This window comes from Mustela nivalis, assembly GCF_964662115.1.
Source record: "Mustela nivalis genome assembly, chromosome: 5".
NCBI classification, from domain to species: Eukaryota; Metazoa; Chordata; class Mammalia; order Carnivora; family Mustelidae; genus Mustela; species Mustela nivalis.
This window is the reverse complement of record NC_139024.1, coordinates 85361484-85389402: the sequence shown is the minus strand read 5'-3', so window position 1 is coordinate 85389402 and position 27919 is coordinate 85361484. Positions and strand designations below refer to the sequence as shown.

The 27919-nt window shown below is 45.3% G+C and overlaps 1 protein-coding gene across 9 annotated transcripts in view; it reads left to right on the top strand.

Moving 5' to 3' along the window:
- Positions 1 to 27919, top strand: part of KIF6 (kinesin family member 6) — a 521280-nt gene that overhangs the window by 409758 nt on the left and 83603 nt on the right. For all 9 annotated transcript variants that reach the window (XM_082731109.1, XM_082731108.1, XM_082731114.1 and 6 more), the window contains 2 exons: positions 6541 to 6649; positions 17981 to 18036. In XM_082731109.1, the coding sequence (XP_082587235.1) occupies positions 6541 to 6649; positions 17981 to 18036 (165 nt within the window). The remainder of the gene's footprint in view (positions 1 to 6540; positions 6650 to 17980; positions 18037 to 27919) is intronic.

Sequence of the window (27919 nt, the reverse complement as noted above, 5' to 3'; positions counted from 1 at the left end):
TTGTCTTCCCCTCGTCCTCAGATTCCATACCCTGCTGCACCCGCCCAGCGCCCCCTCAAATTGTAGCTGAGCTGGTCCTTAAAGTAAACAGACCCATGGCACATGACACTGCTTCCTATGGTGGCCTCCACCGCTCTGGTGGCAGGGAAACATGGACAGAGGGCTCCTTGGCATATGCTCCCAGACAGCCCCTCTCAGTGACTCCAGTACTTGGGCCATGATGCTGCTCCCTGGGGAAAAACCCCTGCATGTCAGCCCCAGAGGTGGTAGAACTGGGCTGTTATTTTTCCCCAGAAAAATAGAAATGAGAAAAGTTAATAACAGTTGTCATTTGATTGCATGGTAATCTGGGAGCCATGCGTGAAAGGAGACAAGTGACTTAGGCTGCCTGAAAATGCCTTCCGTGAGTGTGAGGAAGGAACATGGGAAGGCAGTGCCTACCTATGCACCATGCAGGTCTTTCACGTAACTTCCAGAAACCTCCTCCTTCCTAAACGCAGCATCTGCCCCACAATGAGGGGAGGAAGGTAAAATGTCTCAAATGTCCCTCTGAATCTTTCTGGAAAATGGGCCATTTCTCTTTATAAGATCTTTTAGCACCTCCCCATCTCATGCGTGTTTTCAGTCCAGCAGCAGTGGACACTTTGCTTTCCATGCTAGAAGCTGCTGACTTGTCCTTCGCCGCAGAGTTTCTGGCTGTAGCCATCATTTCCATTCGATGGCTCTTGGGACATCTTTATTCCAGACACCGTTCCCAAGAGTGCTGGACCACTGAGCTTTCCTTCATTTCCCTCCTGACGTTTTATGTTTCATGCTGCTTTGATAGATTTATCCCTTCCTCTCATTTAAATTCCTCCTTCCTCTCCCTCCTACTGATCCATTCATTCTAACTTCTCTATACACCAAAGGATGGAATTCTCTTAAAATTATTTATAGGAGGATACTTATTTTTAAGATAGTATTTATTTATTTGACAGACAAGTAGTCAGAGAGGCAGGCAGAGAGAGAGAGGAGGAGGCAGGCTCCCCTCAGAGCAGAGAGCCCGATGCAGAGCTTGATCCCAGGACCCTCAGATCATGACCCGAGCCGAAGGGAGAGGCCCCAACGCACTAAGCCACCCAGGTGTCCTAGGAGGATACTTTTGTATATTTTACCTAAGTCAACATTTGCTGAGAAATTTCAGTGCCTAGAGAATTTTGTATCACATACTGTACAAAACCATACTCTATCTCTGCCCGTTGCTTCTCATTTCTGTTTGCACTTCCATGTCCTATATATTGTAGGAATTCTTCATGTCACTATATCAAAGCCACTCCCTCACCTGTGGTTTCAAAAACTTCTGCTACCAAGCCATAAGTCATGTAATCATGCCCCACATCCAGTTTCCTCCCTGTCTCAGCCTTGAATGCCTCCTACCCAGCTCTGAGCCTTCTCTTGCGTTTAGTCCCCACCAGTGTGATCCACGCCCCCATTCCTGTCAGAATCCCACCCCATGGCTCACTTTTCTTCGTTCCCTGTGGGTGTTCTTTTCTCCCCTTCCTTCTTCAGTCAGAGGGAACTGAGGCACCACATGAATGGACGTCATTCCCAAGGAAAACAGATTTTTGGCTCTGACCAGGAAATCCATTTTTCAGCATGAATAACACAACTCTCCATCATTTTACCTTTGTCAATTTTTAAGCAATAGCTTAAGCAGCAGTAGGTTGTTTGGGGCAGCCAGGAAAATGAGCTCTGGCCCTTGTGCTCCAGACTAAAGGAAATCAGACAGCAGGCCCAAAGGCAGGAGCATAAACTCTCCACTTCCGATGTTTTTCCTTTCCATTTGGTTTCCATGGGATCCTGTCTTGGGGGTGGGGAGAGCTTCTAACAGGACTGATGCATATTCTCCAGCAAAACAAAGGGCAAAATTTCAGGATGGCAAAAGAGAGAGAGCGCGCGCATTTTAGAAATGGGTGAGGGACAAGAACCGAAGAATTTTGTATGCCTAACAGTATCAGAAGCTACATGTCAAGGCTGATTTTGTGAGTGCCTTGTTGTCTCCCATTTCTACCAAAGTGCTGTTCATAAGAATTATCAAAATCCAGAAGAGGCTACGTCTTTAGGATTTGGAAGCATTTTCCATCTAGCTCACAACCTAGAATTGCAATGTCGCGTTTTGGGGACTGAGATGGAGAAACTCCTCTCCTTCTTTAGGGTTTTTGGTTCGTTTGTTTGTCTTTTGGTTTTTGCTTTGTTTCGTTTGAAATTTTATCCTGGCCTGTAATATTTTATGTGCTCTCCTCTGGGTCTTAAACTGTCCTGTGCTTCAGCAAGCCAGCAGGCTCCTCTGAGTCATCCATGCTTTCTGGGATTCGACACTGTGACCTACGACTGAAATTCACTAAAAGGAAACAACCACGAACTAGAAATGGTCAGGGCAAGCAGGAACTCCTAAGGTCCTCCGCTTTGATGCGCAGCTGAGTCTAACAGACTAAACAAAGTTGGGGAGAAGGCACAATTGGTCTTTGCCATTGTGCCTTCCCTTTCAGGCTCAGATTTTCCCCCATTTTGGCACCAGCCTGAGACACCATCTTATGTCTTGTCTTTGCAGAACCTGTTAACTAATTGTCAACAGATTGTGGAGTTTGTCTTTGCTAGCTCCAAGACAAGGATGCCTTCAAGAGTATTTGCATTTTTATAAAAGCTTCTTGGAGCTGGAATCTCTAAGGGCGGGCTATGAAGCATAATAACATGTAGTGGGAAAAGATGGTGTTGATTTTCATGTGTGTGTGTGGTGTGTGCATCTGTGTGTGTGTGAATTTCTAAAATCACACTATACAGGAGATGCACCCACCCAGGGGTGTGGTGGCTGAGGGAGGAAGAGCCGTGGGAGCGCTTACCCTGTCATGTTACAGTATGCTGTGCTAGAAGGAAGAACATTAAGCACATAAGACATTCATTTATTCATTCCAAAGAATTTGAGCTCCTCCTACATGCCAGGTACCATCCAGGTGCTAGAAATACTGCAGCAAACAAAACTCACAAAAATCACTGCCCCATGGAGTGCACACAGTCTAGAAATAATAATAGAAACAGTAAAACAAAATTTGTGCTTCTGTTTTTTTCTGTGATACTGTAAAGAACATTCAGGGTTTTGGACAAGATAGACAGTAATGAGAGTGAAATCCCATGGGCATGGGCAGATCCGCCCCTAGCAAGGCACTTTGAGGCCTACCACTTGCCTCCTCTCTCAGTCAGACTCCCTGGAGAAGTGGATCTGAGAGCAGAACTGACTTCCTCTAAAACGCCGGGCTGTTTTGACCACTTTATAACATTTCTTTAACTGAGCTTCAGTTCCTTCCTCTGTAAAATGGTATCTGACCTGGGATCATGGAGAAGTTTAACTGATACAATAGGTAAGGAAACACTTAACACAGTGACTAGTGTAAAGTACGTAAGAAATTCATTTTATTCTCCCCAAAGACCATTCCTGTTCTGTGGCAGAACCGTGCATTTGAATCAAGTTGCCCTTTTGCTCCATCCTCCTCTTCCCCCTTCGTCAGGGATCTTCTTCCACTCCTGCTCTACCTGGCAAATGCTGCTTGTCCCTCGGAATCCTCCCCAGTCTCCCCGACAGGGCTGACCTTCCTCCTCTTTATTTCCTGGCGCTGGACACATGCCTGCCTTACAGCAAATAGCAGCTTTTGTGGTAACTACTCACGTTTCTTTCTCCTTCACTAGACTTTCAATTCTTGAAGGGCAAGGATCAAAGCTTTAATCTTCTTGTTCAAGTTTATAGCTCGGCCACATGCCAACCGCAGTGCCTAGGAGAAATAAATATTGGTGGAGAGAATAAATAAATAGATGATTATCTCATAAGCTTTTAGTCACTCTAGTGCTCCAACTGCTCTTACTCCTTCTAATGGGGACATTGTGTACTTGGAGGCCAGAGCTTGCCATATAAGAAAGCTGTTTTCTAAATCCTGAGAGGGGAAAACAACTGTTTAGTAGGCTTCCAGGCCCTACATTGCCTCTCTGCCTTCAGAAGCTGGGCATCACAGCCACCACTCCTTGGCCTCCCTGAGCAGACATGGGGAACACAAGCTGCCAGAATTAGAGCCCTCACATTAACGACCACTCACCTGAGCTCACCACCATCAGAGAACTCCAATTCCAGAATACTCCATCGTCACTGGAGGAAAGCTGATCCCATGTTCCTGACAATAAGCCCAAAGTACTGCAGGACCCCAAGGACCTCTTAAATCAAAAGTATGAAGTGCTTCCAGTGTAACTTTCTTTCTCGTAACATGTACTTCACTGACTTTTAAGTCTTGGAAAATTGGTGGCACCCACATACTGTGATACGGCGCTGGCCCCACATTTTTTAGCAAGACTTTCAAGATCCTCTGGAAAGTGAGAGCAAATTACCTTTCTGAGCTTCTCTCTCCTGTTCACCCCACGTCCTTTCTGTTCCTACTACCCAGGCCCCCTCTGCACTTCAAGGAAGATGCAACAGGCTTTTCAGTTGGTTCTAAGTTCTTCCAGGACCGGCTGCTATAACAGTGCCATGGGCGCTGAGAAATCTCGGCATGGCCACTCCTCCCAGCTGTCGATTTTGGACTCTCAGCTCTGAAAGAAAGCAGAGCCTGGGAAAGAAAAGGCCATGAACCCATCTCCTTCACTGCAGCTTTTCGAACAACCCTCTCCCCGCCCCTCACCCCTGCTGTTGCCTTCTCATCACCTCCTCTGTGGGAAGCAATTTGGGGGATCCCCCAGGCAGGCTCTCCTGTGGTCTCCCTGGCGCTCTCCTCAACCCCCACTCCATTCCAGAGAGATTTGCTCCCTCTACCCCCCGTTGCTGTTTCATTAGCAGTGAAAAGCACACATTGTCAGAACTAGGCACAGATCAGGGGCAGGGAGAGGTATGGCTTGAGTCCCTCGGCTCCCTGTGGGCTTTGCTGGATGAAAAGTGCCCCTTGGTTAATGCGTCTTGTACAGTAGAGCTCATCTTTCCGAGTCCCCCCCAAACCCGTTCCCAGGCTGACCCGGTTCTGGAGTGTGCAGGGCAGATGTGGAGACAAAGCCAAGACGTGCCCATTTGCTTCTGATTGGAAAAGGGTGGGGCGTCTTGTGTGCCTCACCATTTAGACATTCTTCATGGTGCTATTTTTATCAACAGTAATCATTAAATTGGTGTCAGATGGGCTGGTCCGGTTCCTTACCCCGAGGCCTGGTGATGAGACTCCACGGGTTTTTTCCAGGCAGGAGGAGATGTGGTACGTGGCCCATATGTATGGGTCTCCGGAACCTGGGGCCTCACAGCAAACCCCTCTCACCCTGGATCATGTTCATGTGGCAATTAGAGCAAGGCTCATTTTCACTCCTGGTTCATTCCTGACCTGATTCATTTAACACACATCTGTTGAGCACCTTCTAAATGCTAGACATTGAACAAGACACTAGGGATTCACAAAGATGTAATCTCTACCTCCTAGAAACATGCCTGTCACCAGAAAGGATTGTCATGTGAAGTGACAGTGGGCTGTACGTGTTACAGATGCATTGATAGGTACATAATAGAGGGAGGATTCGTGCTGCCTGGGCCTCAGGGAAAGCTTTTCGGGGTTGGTAACACTCAGCCAGGGCTTCAAAGATAAGTAGAATTAACTGGATGAAAACATGGGGAAAAGGAACCAAAACTTAAAAGAGGCATAAAAAAAAAAAAAAAAAAAAAGTCTATAGACTCATCCAAAATCCAGCTATGTATTCAGTTGTCACTTAGGGATCCCAGGCATGCACCAGCATTGACCCTTCCTCTGGGAGGCTGGGAGAAAGAGGTCTACGGTGCAGAAATGCCACCTGTTCACTACATCATCCCTAGCTGTCCTGACTCTGGATTTCAGAATTTGGCCCCTGAGCAGGGCCCAGTAGCAAGGATAGCAACCCAGAATGTTGGAGTTAGACATGGCCTAGGAGCTTCCATCACAACCTGCTCATGGATCTTTCGATGGAAAACCTATCCTCAGAGTAAGCACCAAGGCCCCTCTCTAGACACAGGAGACAAGGATGAGTCGTTATATGGAGACTAAGAGTAGAATTTTCTAGATTCTGTATCTTTCAGTCTGGACTGTACCACTTTTAACTAAATGCCTGGAAATCCAGCATGAAATTGAACAGAAAACCAAAACAGGGCATAGCAGGAAAATGGGGAGAGCCGTGGTACCGAATGATGGCAGAAAGTGCATTTGCAGATGTTCTCGGCAATCCAGGGCCTGGCACTCTGGTTCTCATTTCCTCCGACCAAACATTCCAAACTCCACCCCCCACAAGTTCACATGCCTGCACAGGCACAGCCCTGCAGGGTGCAGGTTGTCGCTGGAAGGGCCTCCTTGCTGGGTCGGTGGCCAGCTGGAAGAGGCCAGGGCCACCTGTCTGGTCAGGAGCCTCTCTGCTGTGAGCCTCTTGGAGCCAGGGCTGGCTTTGTGGTCCACCTAAAATGACAGTGAAATTAATGGGATCCTGATTTCATGACTGAGGCCATTTCCCCGTGTCTCCAAACAGGGATGAGAGAAGAAATGTCCTTAGGACGACAAGAGGCTTTTGAAATCTTCAAGAGGGACCACGCTGACAGCATTACCATCGAAGATAACAAGCAGATTTTGAAGCAGAGGTAAGGCTGGCTCACAGGGCCACTGGTCCCCCGAAGCTTAGCCGGGCCAGTCTCAAAGAAACTTGGTATTCCATTGTCCCTAACTTGCTTAACCTAACTTCTAAAAGAAGGGCCTGACGTGTATTTAGCTTCACAGTGAACTGTGTCCAGCCCGGCAGGACTTTTCCTACATGGGAACCTCCTCATCCCTGTACCACTGGGGTATGCAACATCAGGGCGGGATCTGACACTGATAGCACCAACTTTGTCTCCAGTTCTCCCCTGTTACACTAATTCCTATCTGCCTGTGACTTTGTCCATGTCATACTGCTCCAAAGGCAAAAGAAAAAAAGTCTGTAGACCGAATTATCATCTCAGAACTCTGGACCCTCCAGCTGCTGCAGCCCTGTGCTTCCTACTCAAAGGGAGTAAACGTGTGCACAGCCTGTGACCCAGAGGCCTCTGGTGCGTTCTCCAGCCGGAAGCAGAGCGGGCAGCAGCGTCTGCTGACATACTGTCAATTTGGCCTCTGGAACCTTTAGAAAAAACTTCAGGGTACATAATTCGTTTCAGCTCATACGCAGTTTAGATGCATAGCTGCAGACTGTGGCAGACAGAAAGACGGCCAGATGCCTGGGTCCAGAGTTCAGAAGAGAATGTCCTAGCCTGTGAACTCTTAAACTGAGTCACACGTGATTCTGGATCTTAGCACACAAACATTTGAAAATGTTCAAAACCAATGCATTGAATTAAAATGAGATCCAGGTTTGGGAGTCATATGCTTATCAATGCTTTAAGGAAGTCTAAGGAGTGGCCAAGCTCAGGAAAACAGGTAGAGATGCAGGGGTCTAGAGGGTAGAAATGGGAAAAGCTCTAAAGGACAGGGAGGGAGAGGAGGCTGTGAGGGAGGCTGAGAGAGAAGCGAGGGAGATCCAGGGAGTTCTAAGGAGCAGAGGGAGGCTGAGAAACAGAGAGAGAAGCAAAGGAGACCCAGGAGAACATGTTGAACTGAAAACCAAGAGGGGAGTGGCTCCAAGAAGCATGCTGTGAGTGGTGTCCAACACCAGAAAGAAAGAAGCCGGGGAGGCTGGACCCAGTGCACCAAGCAAACAGGCGACCATGGACCATGGGTCGGAGGGCTGGGACTGAGGGAGCACGTGAAAAGGAGCTGAGCAAATGGAGCACACGTGAACATGTGTTCAGAAAGTCTGTGATAGGGCGCCTGGGTGGCTCAGTGGGTTAAGCCGCTCGCTGCCTTCGGCTCAGGTCATGATCTCAGGGTCCTGGGATCGAGTCCCGCATCGGGCTCTCTGCTCAGCAGGGAGCCTGCTTCCCTCTCTCTCTCTGCCTGCCTCTCTGTCTACTTGTGATCTCTCTCTGTCAAATAAACAAATAAAATCTTAAAAAAATAAAAAATAGTCTGTGATAGACGACAAACATTCGAAGGAGGGAAAAGGGAGGCCTAAGGAGAAGAGAGGTTTGTTTCAGAACGGGAGAGAAGTGGTGAACATTGCAGGCCACAGAAGCAAGCCTGTGGAGAGAGAGACAGACAGACGGACAGAAGGAGAAGGACTGATGCAGCAAGGCCTCAGGGAGAAGGTCTGGGGAGGGAAGGCCTCAAAGATCCCAGTGAGGTGAGCCTGGAGAGAAAAACGAGGCAAGACAGGGCTGCTGTTGATGCCTTTGGAAGTGAAGGGAGGGAGTTAAAGATGGCCTCTATTTTCTCTGTGGAAGTTGAAGTGGAATAAGAGTCGTGAGGGTAGTGGCAGATGTGGTGGCAGAGGTTTCATACAGATGTCATAGGGAACAGGAAAGAAGGTAGAGCTGAAAAAAGAAAAGCGCAAGCAGTACGGAGGGCCCAGCTTGATGGTTAACCACTGGCTTTCTCACTTTGGTGCCTTGTGAATGGGGGGGTCTCAGATCACTTTAGGAATCCAGCAATGGTGGGAGGGGTGTAGCCAGGAGCAGCCTTCCAGAGTGCTGTGCAGCCCCCTTAGTCCATGCAAGTACATGCGGCCCCCACGGCCCAGTGCTTCTGCTTCCCGGTCTGTCTCCCCGGAAGCTCTCCTGTGGGCTCTGAAAGGGACATACGTGAGGATGTTCTCAGCAGCTCAGTTTGTGGCTGAGGAGAGCCCGAAGCCTGGGTGTCCATCCCTGGGGAAGCAATGAGATAAAATCTCGGGGAAGCTGCCCATGAAGTCAGGAGCAATGGATGAATATACACACACCAGCACAGACAGCACTAAGAATGCACAATTCATGGAGATAATAAATAGACACACCCAAAACAAACAGAAGAGGCAAAGGTAAAGATAGACTGTCACATGCTTTAACCATAAGAATGGTTACATGTGTGAGGGAGCAGAATGAGAGCAGGACGGGGTGGCGGGAATGAATAAATGAATAAAACAAGGGCTGGGGGAGAAAATAAAGTACCTCTAGTGAAAGCTGAGGACACTCCCTCTGGAAAAATGGCTATATGCTCACCCACACAACTTTTAGCAAATGAACCCTGGGGTTTCACAAACCTTCTAACACATATCCACAGTAAGCTATGATTTTCTGGGGTCGTCAGTTGGATGTGTTGGAGCAGAACACCTGTCTGTCTGAAGATGAGCATGTCACACTAGCTGCCTCATCCAATATGGGGCCCTCAGCCTTGTCCTTCCCTGGGGCTTCAGAGCTTACATCAGTGCCTGACAAATCTGACTTTATAGGAAAATGACCCACATAGCTTGTAAAAGTTCCCAACACTGGGCCTCATCCCTCAGATACTCTAATTTAATTAGGTAGGAGCTAAGCATCCATTTGTCTAAAGATTTCAACATGAAAGCAGGTTTGAAAACCACCAGCTGAACAGTGTCCAGAGTCCTGGAGCTCCAGAACTTCTGAGGCAAGATCCCCAAACTCTACAGACAAAACCAGTTCCCAAGGGATTCTTTTGTACACTTGAGTTTAAGAAACACAAGCTTAAAAAGAATTCTATTTTTTAAGAGTTTATTTATTTGAGAGAGAGAGAGAGAGAGAATATGAGCAGGGGACGGGGGCAGAGGGAGAGGAGAAATGTAGACTCCCCACTGAGCAGGGAGCCTGACCTGGGGCTCGATTCTGGGACCCCGGAATCATGACCTGAGCCAAAGACAGATGCTTAACTGACTGAGCCACCCAGGCACCCCAGGAATTATTCTGGAATTGGTATGTTTCCTGGTTCTGGTTTATACTAGAGTTCAGGTCTGTTTCCAGCGGGAGAGTGGGTTGGGATGGCAGGGCTGAAGATGTGGTCTTTGAAAGCCTCTCAATACAGAGCTCACTTAACTCTAGTAAGGTTCTGACAACCCTGTGACAAATGTGCTTTTGGGCTGAAACATATCCAATCAGATAGGATGAGCTGGTAACACTGGTGGTCCCATCTTGCTTGTGGCCATAGAGCAAAGGAATTAATGAAACTCACACAAAGCTTTGAAAGGGTTTTTCCCAGCAGCTAATCAGTCTTTTTAAATCAAATGAAACGTCAGGAAGACCAAGCCCACATTTTTAAAAAATGTCTACATCTGTTTAATGTTATTGTAATAACAATCATTAAATGAATATTTGGTACCGAAGGGGTGTAACCCAGGGTCTACTCCCTTCTCAGGATTGGAGCTTTTGTTTGCATTCGTGGAGAGTATTCAGTTACTAAGTATTACATGCTCATAGCTGCTTGAGGCAGAAGACTAAAAGAAAATGTTTTTCTGTGAAAAGAAATAGCTAAAACCCCGCTCTTACCGCAGACATCAGAATAGGGTCCCACAGGTGCCAACAGGTTTCACAGGTGCAACTTCCACACCGCCCTTACCTCAGGAAGCAGTCTTCCATAACCCTTATCCCCTCCAAGCATCTGTTGCTGGTCTCCCTGGTGATGGGAAGCACCATGCACCCCATCTGCGGAAGGGCTGGCCGGTCCTAGGAATGCAGACATTCTCCCCAAGATTTTAGTCAGGATGGTGCTAAATGCATTTCCTCACTCTGCTCCCAGGAGACTTCCTCAGAGAAAGTCTCACTCTCTGCTAGCCCCCAGCAACGAGACCCCATCCTCTGGCCTGCCATTCATTCCCAACTTTTCACATCACATCACTCTACCATCCAGGTTTCCAATGTTGGGACATTGTGTTGGCAAAGGGACTCATTGCACCCACACAAGAGCCTGGGGGCAGCTCAGCCTCTTTAGACCATGGCAAGGGGCTTCTAAGCCCAAATGAAGGAACCATTGGTGGCCCTGGATCCCTTGCGATCGCTCAGTTCCCCCAGAGTGCAAGGATTGACTTGGAGCTGCAGGAGGGGTCCATCCGTGGCTCACATGTACACACCCATGTTACTGGATGGCAAGATTTTCTTCCCCATCTTACCTGGACCCTTTGCTGTCCTCCCAGGCAATTTCTAGGATCTCCTAGCCCTAGTCCCCAGTCTGGGGGAGTTCATGCTGCCTGTCTGTGACAAGAAAAACAAGACACTGGCACATTAATGGGGTGTTTACCCTTTGCTGAACTAGAGCATGTGAGCCAATTCTTAAGCTGGATTTTTTCAGTGGAAGACAACTACAACTCAAAATCACATTTTTCAGGAAAGACTCATCCTTGTAGTACATAGTAATATGAAGAGAGGCTGGAGACCCCATGGTTGGCAAAGACCAGTGCCCAGGCACCACACAGCTAACCTTCTTCTGTGGCAGGTCTTTGATACAAACTGAGTCCCTCTGTCACAGACTTCCATTAAATAACAAAAGAAGAGATAAATAGGGAGATTAACTGCAATTGCAAACAAAGGCAATGATAGTGTGAACTCAACCCAGAAAAGCGTCTCTTCACTCCACTGGATCCTTCAGACACAGAATACAACAGCAATCTAAAACCAACAGGAAAACCGGACCGAGGCTGGAGAGCAATCTCGTGGCACCATCTGGAAATAACATCCATGACAAATAGGAGTTCCCTGGTTCCTATTAGACTCCAATTTTAACTTTTATTATTTTTCCATTTGTTTTTTGTATTTACACCTTGTCTCCTGAACTAGAATTATGGACTCTGAGAGCTGAGATTAGATTAGAATCTTCCCAGCCTCCCCATAGTTTTTAAACACAGTGCTGGCCACAAAAACAGTACTCAACAATACTTCTTTGGCTCGAGAATGATACTTTGAAATTGGCTTTGGGAAGTCTTAGCAGCCAAGCAGACTGCTCAAGACCTACTTCCTAGAAGCAAGAGAATGCAATGGCAGACTTCTCGAGACTCAGAAAAGGATCAGCTCAACAAGACACAGGAGGGGGCTGCCATCTTGATGGGAAACAAGATGGAATAGAGAAGAAGTATTGGTATGAAGGAAAAGGCTAAGAGAAATGAAAGGTGGATCTTCACGGCAATACAACAGAGAGAGCTAAGGTGCCATGTCAGGGATGGGTCTACAGAGGAAGGAAATGCATAGATGCAGGCCTACTCTTCCTCTCTGATAGGGAACAGTATTGCATGTTCACTCTGTAAATAATCAACATATAAAGTTAATTGCTCTAGACAAGAAGACTAGGAAAGGTGTTAAGAGGAACCCCCTTGCCCTCCAATGACATATTTGACCCACTGGCCTAAAAAACCTTCCCAGATGACGTGACAGGGAATAGACAGCAAAGGCTCTTAGAGACTGAGTGGCTTATGAATACCAGCTCCTCGTCTTAGCCCATAGGTTAAAGCAGCTGCTGCCCCTGGTCCCCAGCAAACTGTCTGTGGTTCTAACTGCCCTGGGGCAGAGCCACGTGTCTTGCTTCCTCAGCTACTCCCCCAGTGGGGATTTATCTCTGCCTGACACACACCAAGGGCAGGATGGAATTCTCCCAGGAACTGCTGGTCTTGAAAGTCATACGACATTCGACCTCAACTCCCATCCCTTTTATTCCCCCTGAAGAATGAGAAACTCAGCAACTATCCTAGGTGTCCTTGACCACAGACTTGCAAGGATCTTTCCTCTGACCCCTTTGTTTTGCTGAGAAGATGATACTCATCATTCCTGTCTGTGGTTGCTGCTTCCAACACTCAATCCCACATCACAGTTCATTACCCAAGCAGGTCCCTACACTGCCAGGCAGTGGTCATGATCTAGGTACAAAGAACATCTGTATGCATGTACTTCCCACATCAACCCTCCCCGGAGAGCCGTCTCATATTAATCTTACAAACAAGGGCTCTCAGATTTATCTAGACATTCAAGTCCAAGTCTCTGCACCCCAGGGAGTGCCGTCTACATTGCACACCGTGCCTGTGAGACATGCTCCCTCACACACTGCCACTTGCATGCTACAGATAGGTATAGTATGCTCACGTAGTACGTGGCCCGGGTCTAAGCTCCAGGGAGAGAAGTGTGAATTAAACAGCTGTGGTCACTCTCCTCGAGGCGCTTACGATACTGAGAAAGGGGACAAAGCACGTCAGCAGGCAATTCCCAATGGTTTGCCCATGATGACAGAAGTTCAGAGTTCTCTGGAACACATGGGGCTGCAGATCTGCACAGCCCTACAGAGAAAGAGACATCTCTGCTGCACCGGCAGGGTTAGGTCAAAATTAGCCAGACATCCCATGCAAAGGGAACAGCCCTCAGGTGAACCAGTGTGACACTTGATGGAACTGAGACCATTTGGGCCAGCCGAAAAAGGCCGGGGGTGGGGGTGTTAGAGAAGATTCTGGCAAAGTCCACACCAGCCAGAGTATGAAGAGTTTATTTAGCCCTGTTAAGGAATTTGGATTTTGTCCTGTGGTCCCTGGGGAGCCCTTGAAGAGTTTTAAGCAGGAGACTAATAAGATCAGGTATGCATTTAAGAATGCTCACACCAGGCACCTGGGTGGCTCAGTGGGGTAAAGCCTCTGCCTTCAGCTCAGGTCTTAATCCCAGGGTCCTGGGATCAAGCCCTGCATCCAGCTCTCTGCTCAGCAGGGAGCCTGCTTCCTCTTCTCTCTCTCTCTGCCTGCCTCTCTGCCTACTTGTGAGCTGTCCAAATAAATAAATAAAATCTTTTTTAAAAAGAAGAAGAAGAAGAAGAAGGTGGCTTACACCAGCTAAAGTGTGGGAATTGGCCTGAAGGCAGATAGCATGAATGCAGGGAGCCACTGAAGTCCTTGTCCCTTGGACGTAATGGGGTGAGGGAACTGTTCCTTCTCTGAGGCAATGAGAGGAAGAATGAAACCAGGTGGATTGCTGTGAGAGATACAGAGGGCGAGGACAGAGGGGAGGACAGGGGATAGATGCGTTGAGTGAGGATGGCAGTGGAGGGAGGGGCAGGAGCACGTGGGGGAGAGCCCATCCTGGACGGTGAGATGAGGAAAAGCAAGAGGAAGGAGAGGGATTTGCGGAAGCGGGGTGGGGGTTGGGGGACGATCAGTTCCTCAGGTGTGTTTGTCAAGAAAAAAAAAAAAGAAAGAAAGAAAGAAACCAGGACAGGGAGGGAGATCTGGGAGCTGTCTGTGGGGATGACAAGTGAAGGCACTGGTGTGATGGGGTGTCTGGGGAGAAGAGGTCACACGGGGAGAGGGTCACGACAAAACCCTGCCCACACCTGATTCTCAGCGTCTAAGGAACAGCTGCAGAAGAGGAGACAGAAGGAGCAACCAGGGCGAGAGAGGGCTGATGTGACGTGGAAGCCAAGAAAGAGAAGGGTTTGCACTCTGCGGACAGTATCCGGCACGGCCCTGGGCGCACCAGGGCTGCTGTGGGATCAGTGACGGCTCAGTGTCACGGGAAGCCAGGCTTGTGAAAGAGCAGCCAGAGGACTGCATTCCTTCTCCCTTCCAAGCCCAGGCCTTGCCCCGAGGTGGGGATTTCTGAGCAGTGCACAGAGCCGCCTGCCAGCCCCCATGCTGGAAATACCCCCTCAGCAAAGCTGCCTTCCCGAAATGAGCCGTGCAGCCAACGACTCCCAGATAGGAATGCCTTGGTGCCAGGAGGAGACCCTCAGGAGCACCTGGGTTGAGTCACAGAGCCTTGTTCCTGGCCCTGCCCAAGGTACAACCTCCCCGACATAGACCTAGCCTCCTCCCCATGAGCAGCAGCTGAGGCTGTCCTCCAGAGGAACAGTGCACCCTGGAGAAAGTCAGCACAGGTCCAAGCACCAGGGACCCAGACTAGCTTCCTGAGCCACTTCATTAAGGGAATGTGCCTCTGTCAGGTCAGGAAGGAGTCAGGAGTCTCCCTTTCCTAATGATCAGAACTCAGTCTGGGGCCTGAGAGAGGGGAAGCAGGGGGGCTGAGGGCGGTGTGGGCTGGGCAGGTACAGAGATGCAGGTGGGCAAGGAAGAATGTGGCAGAAATGGGGGTCACCTTCTTTCTCATCTCTTCCGCCTCCCCTGCACTCTCTTCTTCTCCTCAGGGCTGGGCTTTCTCAGGGAAGAGTTTGTCTTGACAACTGGAGATCAGGAACACATGTGGGTGGGGTGGCCTGGAGCAGTGACAAGTGCAGAGTTAAGGGAAAATGGTCACATGTGGACAGTACGGCCCTCGGCACACACCTCTTCAGTGGGCAAGTCCATTTTAGCTGAGCGCTGTGCTGCAGGGGAGAGACTGGAACAGCTCATGGCTTCCCCCGCTGGGTCTGCCAGCCCTGGCACGGCAGCTCTTTGGAGCAGGTTCACCTCAGCACAAAGCAGCTCCCTCCAGGACAAATGTGGGCACCACCAAGGCTTGGGGGACTCCAGCCCAGGCCCTCTGTCAGGGCTTCTCTGAAGAGTCACTGTGGAGACAGCCTGGACTGCCTCAGTATCTCCCCTTTTCTTTCTCTACTCTGGTTTCCTCCAGAATTGACATGAATTTCAGCAGCTCTGCAACATTGTTCTTATATCTTCCTGATTCTCGAAAATCCAAATGGGTGAGTTGACGCTATGGGAGCAGGCACTAGGAGGAGTCTTTCACCAAGCAGGGAAGGATTATCAAGCCCTGTGGAGTCCTAGGTTCTGGGGATGGACAGAGCCAACAATCTGACAGTTAGAGTCCCCCCGCTTGGCAGAACTTACAGGATGAAAATAGCCCCGTCTTCTGAGTGGCCTGGCCCACAGCTAAGATGCTGCCTGTCTGGCAGGCAAAGGCCAGCTTGAGCCCACAGAGCCCAGCACAGAGACTTATGAGAATGTCTGCTGAACCGAATTCAGTCTGAGTGGCATCAAATGTTCCTGCATTTCTCTCCCAAAGGGGACAGGCCCTAGCTGAAGAGAGCACATCCATAAATCTGTCACAAGCCTGAACACCCTAATAAGGGAACTGGGGTGGAGACCCAAGAAGCCTAAACTGAGAGGAAATTTAGTCCCCTTCCTTGGAAACTTCCCATCTGCCGTCACAAGCCAAGCAGCCAGACTCGGAAAATAGCAGTGACATAATTCACACTTCTCCCTCATCAAGCAGAGGGCCGTCGCGGCACTCTGGCCTCCGCTCACGTTGTTCCCCTGCCTGGAATGCCCTCCTCTTCCTACTTCCTCTAACAAAATCCTACACCACTAAAGAACTTAACAGACAAAACAACATGATACCTGGGATATATGGGATCCAGAAAGATTTGGGGGGTGGGGAGGGAATGCGGAGAGAAGAGATCGTTAAAATCAAATTGACTCAGTGTCTATAGTTAATGAAGCATGATGGTGGGTAGAGCTTTCTAATATGTCCTATACATCCATGAAAGCCGGGTCAATCCTACCTTGTCATGAAGCTTTCCTGACTACGCTCCACTTATGGAAAGGCCCCTCCCAGTCATACCCTAGTGGCTTAGCCAGGGTTAGCCACGGTGGCGCAATGATTTACTGTAGCCATTTATTATGGATTTGTTTCATAGCCTTTCAGTTGCCCTTTAAATTCCATGGCAGAGAGGAGAAGGGAAAGGGCTTCTTTCCCTTTCTTTCTTAAGGGTCCCCCATGTATAGGAGACCAGACCGCATGTTTCTCACATAAACCAGATCCTAGGCCACTTTGCCAGCGCAATGTTGGGCTCTCAGCAGGCATCTCATACATATTTGTTGGCAAATATGTAGAAGTCCTTGAGTAAACATCAGCACAACCACCCAGCAGACTATAGACAGCCATCAAAGATAATGGACATGGAGATGAACCATTAGAGATGGTGGACTCTGAAAAACAATCTGAAGGTTTTGGAGGGGCAGGGGGTGGGAGGTTGGGTGAACCTGGTGGTGGGTATTATGGAGGGCACGTATTGCATGGAGCACTGGGTGTGGTGCATAAACAATGAATTCTGGAACACTGGAATCAAAAAATAAATAAAAATTTTTTAAAAGATAATGGACAAGTTTCTAATGATGTGCAGAGGGATTAGTACTGTTATGTAAAAAATAATCAATGCACAAAATCATGGGGATGGTATGATCTTAACTCTATAAAAAGTGAGTAGAAAAAAGACTAGTTGGAGCTCAAAATGAGTGGATTTCTGGGGTGGGGTTATTAGGAATCTTTTTTTGTTTTGTTTTCATACTTTCAAAGTGTAATTTAACATCATATGCAACAGGAGTCAGCATCCTTCTGTCAAGGGTCACATAGTAAATATTTTCAGCTTCACAGGCCATACAGTCTTTGTCACAACTACTCAGCTCTGCCAACGCTACCTGAAAGCAGCCATAGACAATATCTAAATGAATCGTGGTGGCTCTGGTTCAATATGATTTTATTTACAGAAGTAGGTGGAGGACTGGATGTGTTTCACAACCAGCCATAATTGGCCAGCCTCGGACCTATTAATTAGAATTAATCTGGGGCGCCTGGGTGGCTCAGTGGGTTAAGCCGCTGCCTTCAGCTCAGGTCATGATCTCAGAGTCCTGGGATCGAGTCCCACATCGGGCTCTCTGCTCAGCGGAGAGCCTGCTTCCCTTTCTCTCTCTCTGCCTGCCTCTCCATCTACTTGTGATTTCTCTCTGTCAAATAAATAAATAAAATCTTTAAAAAAAAAAAAAAAAAAAAAAAGAATTAATCAGAAAAAAATGTTATTTAAGTTATAGTAAGCATGTATTCTCAACTATAACTAAAAGCTCTCATAATGTGATTAATAGAGAAGAGCAGGGCACAAACATCTTACAGTGCTTTATTCCAGTACCCTTGCATCATAAAACACTCAAAATTGTAAGTCATAATTCTGTGCTGGATAAAAAAGTAAAAATTCACAGTACCAGTAATTAATACAAATTTTAGCTCTATTTTTAAACCCACTATATGTATGCCATTTATTTAGATTTTCTTTTATCTCTTTCCATAAAGTTTTAAATTATTTTAGAGAGTTCCCAGAAATTATTATTTTTAATGCATAATTTGGGATGAACAGAAATCGGCAATTTTTTTTTTTTCTCCCTGCAGATTTTCTGAAGCGAAGGCCCTCGGAGAAAGTATAAATGAAACAAGAAGCAAAATTGGTAAGCAGATGTTATTCTGTAAGCGTCTTTCACAGACCATTTTCCTGATGAAAATCAGGTCATGATGTCCCTCCAAATAACCATCAGGCCGAGTTTCAGGACATCCCTGCCAAGGAAGCCGCTTTGAGAGTGCCTTTCCTTGGAAGTTTGTCATCTCCCCTACCATCCATCAGGAAAAGTGTTTTCTTTTGTCTAGAACTTGAACTTTTCATCCTCATGAAGGCCTGAGCTCTAGCATCCCAATGAGAAAGTTTTGCTTTTCCCCTAGTGTTCCTCAACAATAGCTCAACTAGTCATAAAGGCAAGACTACAGTGAAGTTTCATATTTTCAAGTGCTGTGAAACACTTCTACACCCACCCCCCAAAAGCTTATACTTAGCATTTTTGGCACAGGCATGCATTTTTCAGCACCATTCAATAAGCCCGTGGAAGGAGGAGAAGGAAAATGAGCCTCTGTGCCTTGCCAGGACACAGGCGGCCCAGCAGGGCCCGGCCATGTAGGTGAACATCCCTGGAAAGATGAGGTTAAGGCAGGAGGCAAACTCAATTAAAGTATGCTTCATATTTTTCAGAGGCTGACTTCCTACATCTATCTCCCTTGTCCCCGTCTTCCTCCCGTCATACATAAGGGCAGGACAGAAGCCACTGTGAGTGTCCTCATTGGCTTTTCCTGCAGAATATGGAAAATTACAGCAGCTTCAAACACTCAGTCCCTAAATAGGAGTCTTATGTTCTTCTCTGCTGCCTGAGGCAGCCAGGCCCTGGGCCATGCCCAACACCATGCAGAGAATCTCTATAGTCTTAGGGGTTCGTAACCTAAGATCTGGGAACTCGGACAGGGGGAAAATTTGCCTTTATTTTCACCAACCTCTAACTGCAATTAAGCGTATTTTCAGGGATGAATGGAGGCAGCTGACCCCAGTAGGACTAGCAACACCTGTCACCCATGGAAATTGCAGACATTTTCATTCCACAGCCCAGTGTGGCAGATATCAAAAAATATCTTTTATATGCATCAGGACTTCAAAATTATGGTAGTTATTAGACTCAGCATTTGATCTTATTATTTGATGCATTTATATAAAAGCATATAGATATTTCTGTACCACAAAAAGTAAAATTTGGATAACTATTTCAGTATAACTCATTTCTCTTAAAATCCTTTTTTTTTCCCCATGCTATGTACCAAAAAAATCATCATTCTGAGGAAGGGTCCATGGTTTTATCAGACTGCCAGAAGGATCCCTGGCAAAAAACAAAGATTACAAACTCCTTTCTTGACCTGGATCCCCAAACCCCTAAAACTGCATGAAAAAGAAAACTGGATGTTAAGGGTGTGTACATTTTTCTGGAGAGGTCTGATTATCAGAAGGGTCAGTGACCCAAACCAGTAAGGAAATTGGCTCTATGGCAGTGCCCCATCAGCTATACCAGGACTTGAGGGCTAAGGAGCAGCCCAGGCCCAGCAGCAGGACCATTCTGGCCCACCTGGCTGGATGACCTGGAAGAAAGGGAGGGAAGGAGGGAAGGAGAAGCAGGCCTCAGTGTATCTGGGGTGGAATTAGCAGGCTTATGCGACTCAAAGGATCCAGTGGTCTGTTTTTATCCCAGGAGAGATAAGAGGGAAAGACCTTTTATAAACTGCTTCTCCCCAAAAAGTAATATGAAGTTTTTCTCTTGAAAAATATCTCTCTCTGGGGAGGAGTCAAGATGGCGGAGAAGTAGCAGGCTGAGACTACTTCAGCTAGCTGGAGATCAGCTAGATAGCTTATCTAAACATTGCAAACACCTACAAATCCAACGGGAGATCGAAGAGAAGAAGAACAGCAATTCTAGAAACAGAAAATCAACCACTTTCTGAAAGGTAGGACTGGCGGAGAAGTGAATCCAAAGCGACGGGAAGATAGACCGTGGCAGGCGAGGCCAGCTTCCGGCAAGCGGTGGAAGGACGGAGCACAAAATCAGGACTTTTAACAGTCTGTTCCTCTGAGTGACATCACTCCAGAGGCTAAACTGGGGTGAAGCCCACGCGGGGTCAGTGTGGCTTCAGGTCCTACAGGATCACAGAAGGATTGGGGGTGTCTGAGTGTTGCAGAGCTTATAGGCATTAGAATGGGGAAGCCAGCTACAGAGACAGAGCCGAGGAGTGAGCTCTCAATTTGGGTTTACCTTGAACCAGTCACAGCCTGGGTGAGCTCGGAGCACAGCCAGAGGCCAGGGAGACGAGAGTGATTGGGTGCTATTCTCTGAGGGCGAAAACAAACTCCAGCAGATTACTCAGCCCGGACCCTGGTAAGGACGGTACAATTCTGCCTGGGACGTAGACACTTGAGAATCAATACAACAGGCCTCTCCCCCAGAAGATCAACAAGAAATCCAGCCAGGACCAAGTTCACCTACCAAGGAGTACAGGTTCAATACCAAGGAGAGCAGCAGAATTCCAGAGGAGCAGAGAGCAAAGCACTGAACTCATGGCTTTCCCCCATGATTCATTAGTTTTGCAGTTAATTTAATTTGTTTTTTGTTTCTTTGTTTGTTTGGTTTTATTTTTTCAATTTTTTTTCTTTTTCTTCTGCTAAATTTTTTAAAATTTTACCTTTTCTTTTTTAACTTTTTAACTAGTTTATCTAATATATATATTTTTTATTTTTTCTTTATTTGTTTTCTTTTTTTAATTGTTTCTTTTATTTTCTTCTGAACCTCTTTTTATCCCCTTTCTCCCCACCCATGCCACGATTTGGGGTCTCTTATGATTTGGTTAAAACATATTTTCCTGGAGTCTTTGCCACCCTTTTAGTATTTTACTTGCTCCTTCATATACTCTTATCTGGACAAAATGACAAGACGGAAAAATCCACCACAAAAAAAGGAACAAGAGGCAGTACCAAAGGCTAGGGACCTAATCAATACAGACATTGGTAATATGTCAGATATAGAGTTCAGAATGATGATTCTCAAGGTTCTAGCCGGGCTCGAAAAAGGCATGGAAGGATATTAGAAGAAAGGATAGAAAGGATTAGAAAAAGATATTAGAGAAAACCTCTCGGGAGATATAAAAGCCCTTTCTGGAGAAATAAAAGAACTAAAATCTAACCAAGTTAAAATTAAAAAAGGAATTAATGAGGTGCAATAAAAAATGGAGGCTCTCACTGCTAGGATAAATGAGGCAGAAGAAAGAATTAGTGATATAGAAGACCAAATGACAGAGAATAAAGAAGCTGAGCAAGAGGGGGACAAACAACTACTGGACCATGAGGGGAGAATTCGAGAGATAAGGGACACCATAAGATGAATCAACATTAGAATAATTGGGACTCCAGAAGAAGAAGAAAGAGAGAGAGGAGCAGAAGGTATATTGGAGAGAATTATTGGAGAGAATTTCCCTAATATGGCAAAGGGAACAAGCATCAAAATCCAGGAGGCGCAGAGATCCCCCCTCATAATCAACAAGAATAGGTCCACACCCCATCACCTAATAGTAAAATTTACAAGTCTTAGTGACAAAGAGAAAATCCTGAAAGCAGCCTGAGAAAAAAAGTCTGTAAAATACCATGGTAAAAATATTAGATTGGCAGCAGACTTATCCACAGAGACCTGGCAGGCCAGAAAGAACTGGCATGATATATTCAGAGCACTAAATGAGAAAAACATGCAGCCAAGAATACTATATCCAGCTAGGCTATCAATGAAAATAGAAGGAGAGATAAAAAGCTTCCAGGACAAACAAAAACTGAAAGAATTTGCAAACACCAAACCAGCTCTACAGGAAATATTGAAAGGGGTCCTCTAAGCAAAGAGAGAGCCTAAATGAAGTAGATCAGAAAGGAACAAAGACAATATATAGTAACAGTCACCTTACAGACAATACAGTGGCACTAAATTAATATCTCTCAATAGTTATCCTGAATGTTAATGGGCTAAATGCCCCAATCAAAAGACATAGGGTATCAAAATGGATAAAAAAACAAAACCCATCTATATGTTGCCTACAAGAAACTCATTTCAGACCCGAAGACACCTCCAGATTTAAAGTGAGGGGGTGGAAAACAATTTACCATGCTAATGGACATGAGAAGAAAGCAGGGGTGGCAATCCTTATATCAGATAAATTAGATTTTAAGTCAAATACTATAATAAGAGATGAGGAAGGAAACTATATCACACTCAAAGGGTCTGTCCAACAAGAAGATCTATCCATTTTAAATATCTATGCCCCTAACATGGGAGCAGCCAACTATATAAACCAATTCATAACAAAATCAAAGAAACACATCAACAATCATACAATAATAGTAAGGGACTTTAACACTCCCCTCACTGAAATGGACAGATCATCCAAGCAAAAGATCAACAAGGAAATAAAGGCCTTAAATGACACACTGGACCAGATGGACATCACAGATATATTCAGAACATTTCATCCCAAAGCAACAGAATACACATTCTTCTCTGGTGCACATGGAACATTCTCCAGAATAGATCACATCCTGGGTCCTAAATCAGGTCTCAACCGGTATCAAAAGATTGGGATCATTCCCTGCATATTTTCAGACCACAATGCACTGAAGTTAGAATTCAATCACAAGAGGAAATTTGAAAAGAACCCAAATACATGGAGACGAAACAGCATCCTTCTAAAGAATGAATGGGTCAACCAGGAAATTGAAGAAGAATTGAAAAAATCATGGAAACAAATGATAATGAAAACACAATGGTTCAAAATCTGTGGGACACAGCAAAGGGAGTTCTGAGAGGGAACTATATAGTGGTACAAGCCTTTCTCAAGAAACAAGAAAGGTCTCAGGTACAAAACCTAACCCTACACCTAAAGGATCTGGAGAAAGAACAAGAAAGAAACCCTAAACCCAGCAGGAGAAGAGAAATCATAAAGATCAGAGCAGAAATCAATGAAATAGAAACCAAAAAAACAATAGAACAAATCAATGAAAAGAGGAGCTGGTTCTTTGAAAGAATTAATAAGGTTGATAAACCCCTGGCCAGACTTATCAAAATGAAAATCTGAGAAAGGACCCAAATAAATAAAATCATGAATGAAAGAGGAGAGATCACAACAAACAATTATAAGAACATACTATGAGCAACTCTACGCAAACAAATTTGACAATCTGGATGAAATGGTTGCATTTATAGAGACATATAAACTACCACAAGGTAGTTTCTCCTGAACCAGGAAGAATTAGAAAACCTAAACAGACCCATAACCAGTAAGGAGATTGAAACAGTCATCAAAAATCTCCAAACAAACAAAAGCCCAGGGCCAGACGGCTTCCCAGGGGAATTCTACCAAACGTATAAAGAAGAAATAATTCCTATTCTCCTAAAACTGTTCAAAAATATAGAAATGGAAGGAAAACTTCCAAACTCAGTTTATGAGGCCAGCATCACTTTGATCTCAAAACCAGACAAGGATCCCACCAAAAAAGAGCAACAGACCAATATCCTTGAGGAACACAGATGCGAAAATTCTCACCAAAATGCTAGGCAATAGGATTCAACAGTACATTAAAAGGATTATTCACCATGACTAAGTGGGATTTATTCCAGGGCTGCAAGGTTGGTTCAACATCCACAAATCAGTCAATGTGATACAACACATCAATAAAAGAAAAAACCAGAACCATATGATACTCTCAATAGATGCTGAAAAAGCATTTGACAAAGTACAGCATCCCTTCCTGATCAAAACTCTTCAAAGTGTAGGGATAGAGGGAACATACCTCAATATCATCAAAGCCATCTATGAAAAACCCACCGCAAATATCATTCTCAATGGAGAAAAACTGAAAGCTTTTCCGCTAAGGTCAGGAACACGGCAGGGATGTCCATTATCACCACTGCTATTCAACATAGACCTAGAAGTCCTAGCCTCAGCAATCAGACAACAAAAGGAAATTAAAGGCATCCAAATCGGCAAAGAAGAAGTCAAATTATCATTCTTCGCAGATGATATGGTACTATATGTGGAAAACCCAAAAGACTCCACTCCAAAACTGCTAGAACTTGTACAGGAATTCAGTAACGTGTCAGGATATAAAATCGATGCACAGAAACCAGTTGCATTTCTCTACACCAACAACAAGACAGAAGAAAGAGAAATTAAGGAGTCAATCCCATTTACAATTGCACCCAAAACCATAAGATACCTAGGAATAAACCTAACCAAAGAGGCACAGAATCTATACTCAGAAAACTATAAAATACTCATGAAATAAATTGAGGAAGACACAAAGAAATGGGAAAATGTTCCATGCTCCTGGATTGGAAGAATAAATATTGTGAAAATGTCTATGCTACCTAAAGACATTTAATGCAATTCCTATCAAAATACCATCCATCTTTTTCAAAGAAATGAAACAAAAAATTCTAAAATTTATATGGAACCAGAAAAGACCTCGAATAGCCAAAGGAATATTGAAAAAGAAAACCAACATTGGTGGCATCACAATTCCAGACTTTAAGCTCTATTACAAAGCTGTCATCATCAAGACAGCATGGTACTGGCACAAAAACAGACACATAGATCAGTGGAACAGAATAGAGGGCCCAGAAATAGACCTAATCTTCGACAAAGCAGGAAAGAATGTCCAGTGGAAAAAAGACAGCCTCTTCAATAAATGGTGTTGGAAAAATTGGACAGCCACATGCAGAAAAATGAAATTGGACCATTTCCTTACACCACACATGAAAATAGACTCAAAATGGATGAAGAACCTCAATATGAGAAAGGAATCCATCAAAATCCTTGAGGAGAACACAGGCAGCAACCTCTTCGACCTCAGCCGCATCAACATCTTCCTAGGAACATTGCCAAAGGCAAGGGAAGCAAGGGCAAAAATGAACTATTGGGATTTCATCAAGATCAAAAGCTTTTGCACAGCAAAGGAAACAGTTAACAAAACCAAAAGACAACTGACAGAATGGGAGAAGATATTTGCAAATGACATATCAGATAAAGGGCTAGTTTCCAAAATCTATAAAGAACTTAGCAATCTCAACACCCAAAGAACAAATAATCCAATCAAGATATGGGCAGAAGACATGAATAGACATTTCTGCAAAGAAGACATCCAGATGGCCAACAGACACATGAAAAAGTGCTCCACATCACTTGGCATCAGGGAAATACAAATCAAAATTACAATGAGATATCACCTCACACCAGTCAGAATGGCTAAAATTAACAAGTCAGGAAATGACAGATGCTGATGAGAATGTGGATAAAGAGGAACCTCCTACCCTGTTGGTGGGAATGCAAGCTGGTGCAACCACTCTGGAAAACAGCTTGGAGGTTCCTCAACAAGTTGAAAATAGAACTACCCTACGACCCAGCAATTGCACTACTGGGTATTTACCCTAAAGATACAAACGTAGTGATCCAAATGGGCACGTGCACCCGAATGTTTATAGCAGCAATGTCTACAATAGCCAAACTATGGAAAGAACCTAAATGTCTATCGACAGATGAACAGATAAAGAAGATGTGGTATATATACACAATGGAGTACTATGCAGCCATCAAAAGAAATGAAATCTTGCCATTTGCAACGGCGTGGATGGAACTGGAGGGTATCATCCTTAGTGAAACTAGTCAATTGGAGAAAGACAACTATCATATGATCTCCCTGATATGAGGAAGTGGAGATGCAACATGGGGGGTTAAGGGGGTAGGAGAAGAATGAATGAAGCAAGATGGGATTGGAAGGGAGACAATAAGTGACTCTTAATCTCACAAAACAAACTGAGGGTTGCTCAGGAGAGGGTGTTTGGGAGAGGGAGGTGAGGTTATGGACATTGGGGAGGGTATGTGCTATGGTGAGTGCTGTGAAGTGTGTAAAGCTGGAAATTCACAGACCTGTACCACTGGGGATAAAAATACATTATATGTTTATAAAAAAATTTTAAAAATAAAAATAAAAATAATTATATGTTGGAGTTAAAAAAGAAAAAAGAAAAATATCTCTCTCAACCAAAATAAACCAAAGTGTTCCTTCCAACACTAGTGAAATAGACTCATGATGAAAGACACCAATGGTCTATACTAATATAGTTTTTCACTGTGAGTACAGGTGGTTGTCACAAATAATTCTGAATTCTCCCTAGTTTTGGTGCAATATTGTATGTTCATAGATCTGGTTTGCCACATTCTCAAGAGGAGGCAAGTCAGACGTTGACCTACAGCTCTGCAGGTTGTGCCCTGTCCAAGTCCAGGTTCTGAGGATGGGGGGGGGGGGGTTGCTGTAATTTATTTCTCAGTGAGGATGATCTGGACACACAAAGGGTCCAGATATGTCAGCAGAAACCCTGGGAAGTGGACCTTTGTTTTTTCTGGGTCATAACAAGCAGAGCTCATACCAGTGTTGAGATTCAAGCATTCACCACTACCAAGAAAGTAGCTAGTTTAGTTGTCCCAATAGTCCCAATGTCACTCTTCCCTTACTTTGTGCAAAGAGAAGACTAAAACCCATCCCCTGGCCACCCAACTTCCTATTGTGCTTTTGATCCAAGGGGGCCCAGGTGAGATGGATCACTGATATTCAGCCTTATTACTGAACAAGTTGTCATGGTCCGTGACTTAAGGAAGCAGCCTGCCATCACTGCATGTCAGAGACAAGGTTAAGATTAAGGAAGTGTTAGGTGGAACTTGTACACACATTTAAATTTAAAATCTCCAAGGGAGTCTTGAAGGAAACTGACTTCAGGAGATTTGTGACCTTTCTAAGCACACTTTTTCCTAGGGAGAAATTAAATCAAGTGGAATTTTTAGTCCCCAGTGACTGAAATCTTAGACTTAGTGAATCTAAAAGTCAGGAGGTGGGAGCTTGGCACAGTTGTACCATCACATGTGTGGGATGGTGACTCAGCTCCACTCCCAAACTGTGCCACATCCTGCCTCTGGACCCTGAGGCAGGAATGGGATGCTGTGGAGTACACATGGAATTGGCCTGCAGAAAGGAAATGAAAACTGTTTGTGAACTACAGATTACCCAGCCCATGTGTTTCAAGTTCAGGTTCCTTCCTGGGTAATTTTTCTCTGATATTGTGATCTAGAACTGTCACTTGAGTGTCATCCTCAAAAATTCTTAAAGGCTAACAATTCAGTTATAACCACATAATATCTAATTTTACATGGCATAATGTCAACCAAAACTCCCATGTTATTTTCTTTTCTTGTAATAAGCCAACACAAACTAGGTGGATAAACTCTTGCCATAAAATCCTTTTCTGTCCCTCTTCTGTACACCATTTACATCAATTCTGATGTCAAATCAGTTGTCAAATCAGAAATGGAAGAAATAGCCAATTTAGAATCTCCCCGAAAAATGTAGAGTCCTTCTTTCTATAGAAGAAACAAAGTCTTCATTGTATTTATGTGTCCCATACACAAGAGCATTAGACTGCATTTCACCACCTGGGCTGTGTATTTGACACATTCACATATGCCCTGCTTCCATTCATCATATCTCTGACACTGCAATTGAGTCCAAACTTAGGGGAAGGAAGATAGACTGTGTGAGAAGCAGTGGCATCAACCAGGCCACTTTTCACTTGCTAGAATTCTGGCATTCCTTCTTCTACACCAGTGTTCTACCACAGGCAGCATTGTCTTTGGCAACAAGGAACAATGAAGGGCTGTCCTTTGGCATGAGGACCACACCTAGACCAGTCCAGGAGTCAGCTCCTTTAGGAGAGAGGAAAGAGCTTGATTGACAACCTCTTCATCCTCCACTGACCCCTCCAGGCCTACATGAAAACTAACATCACAGGATGCCACACAGAAGGGCTTTCACTAGTGGGCCAATCAGTGATCAATTCAGAAGTCACAAAAAATGTAATGGCAGTAGCTGTTAGCAGGAGGTAAAGG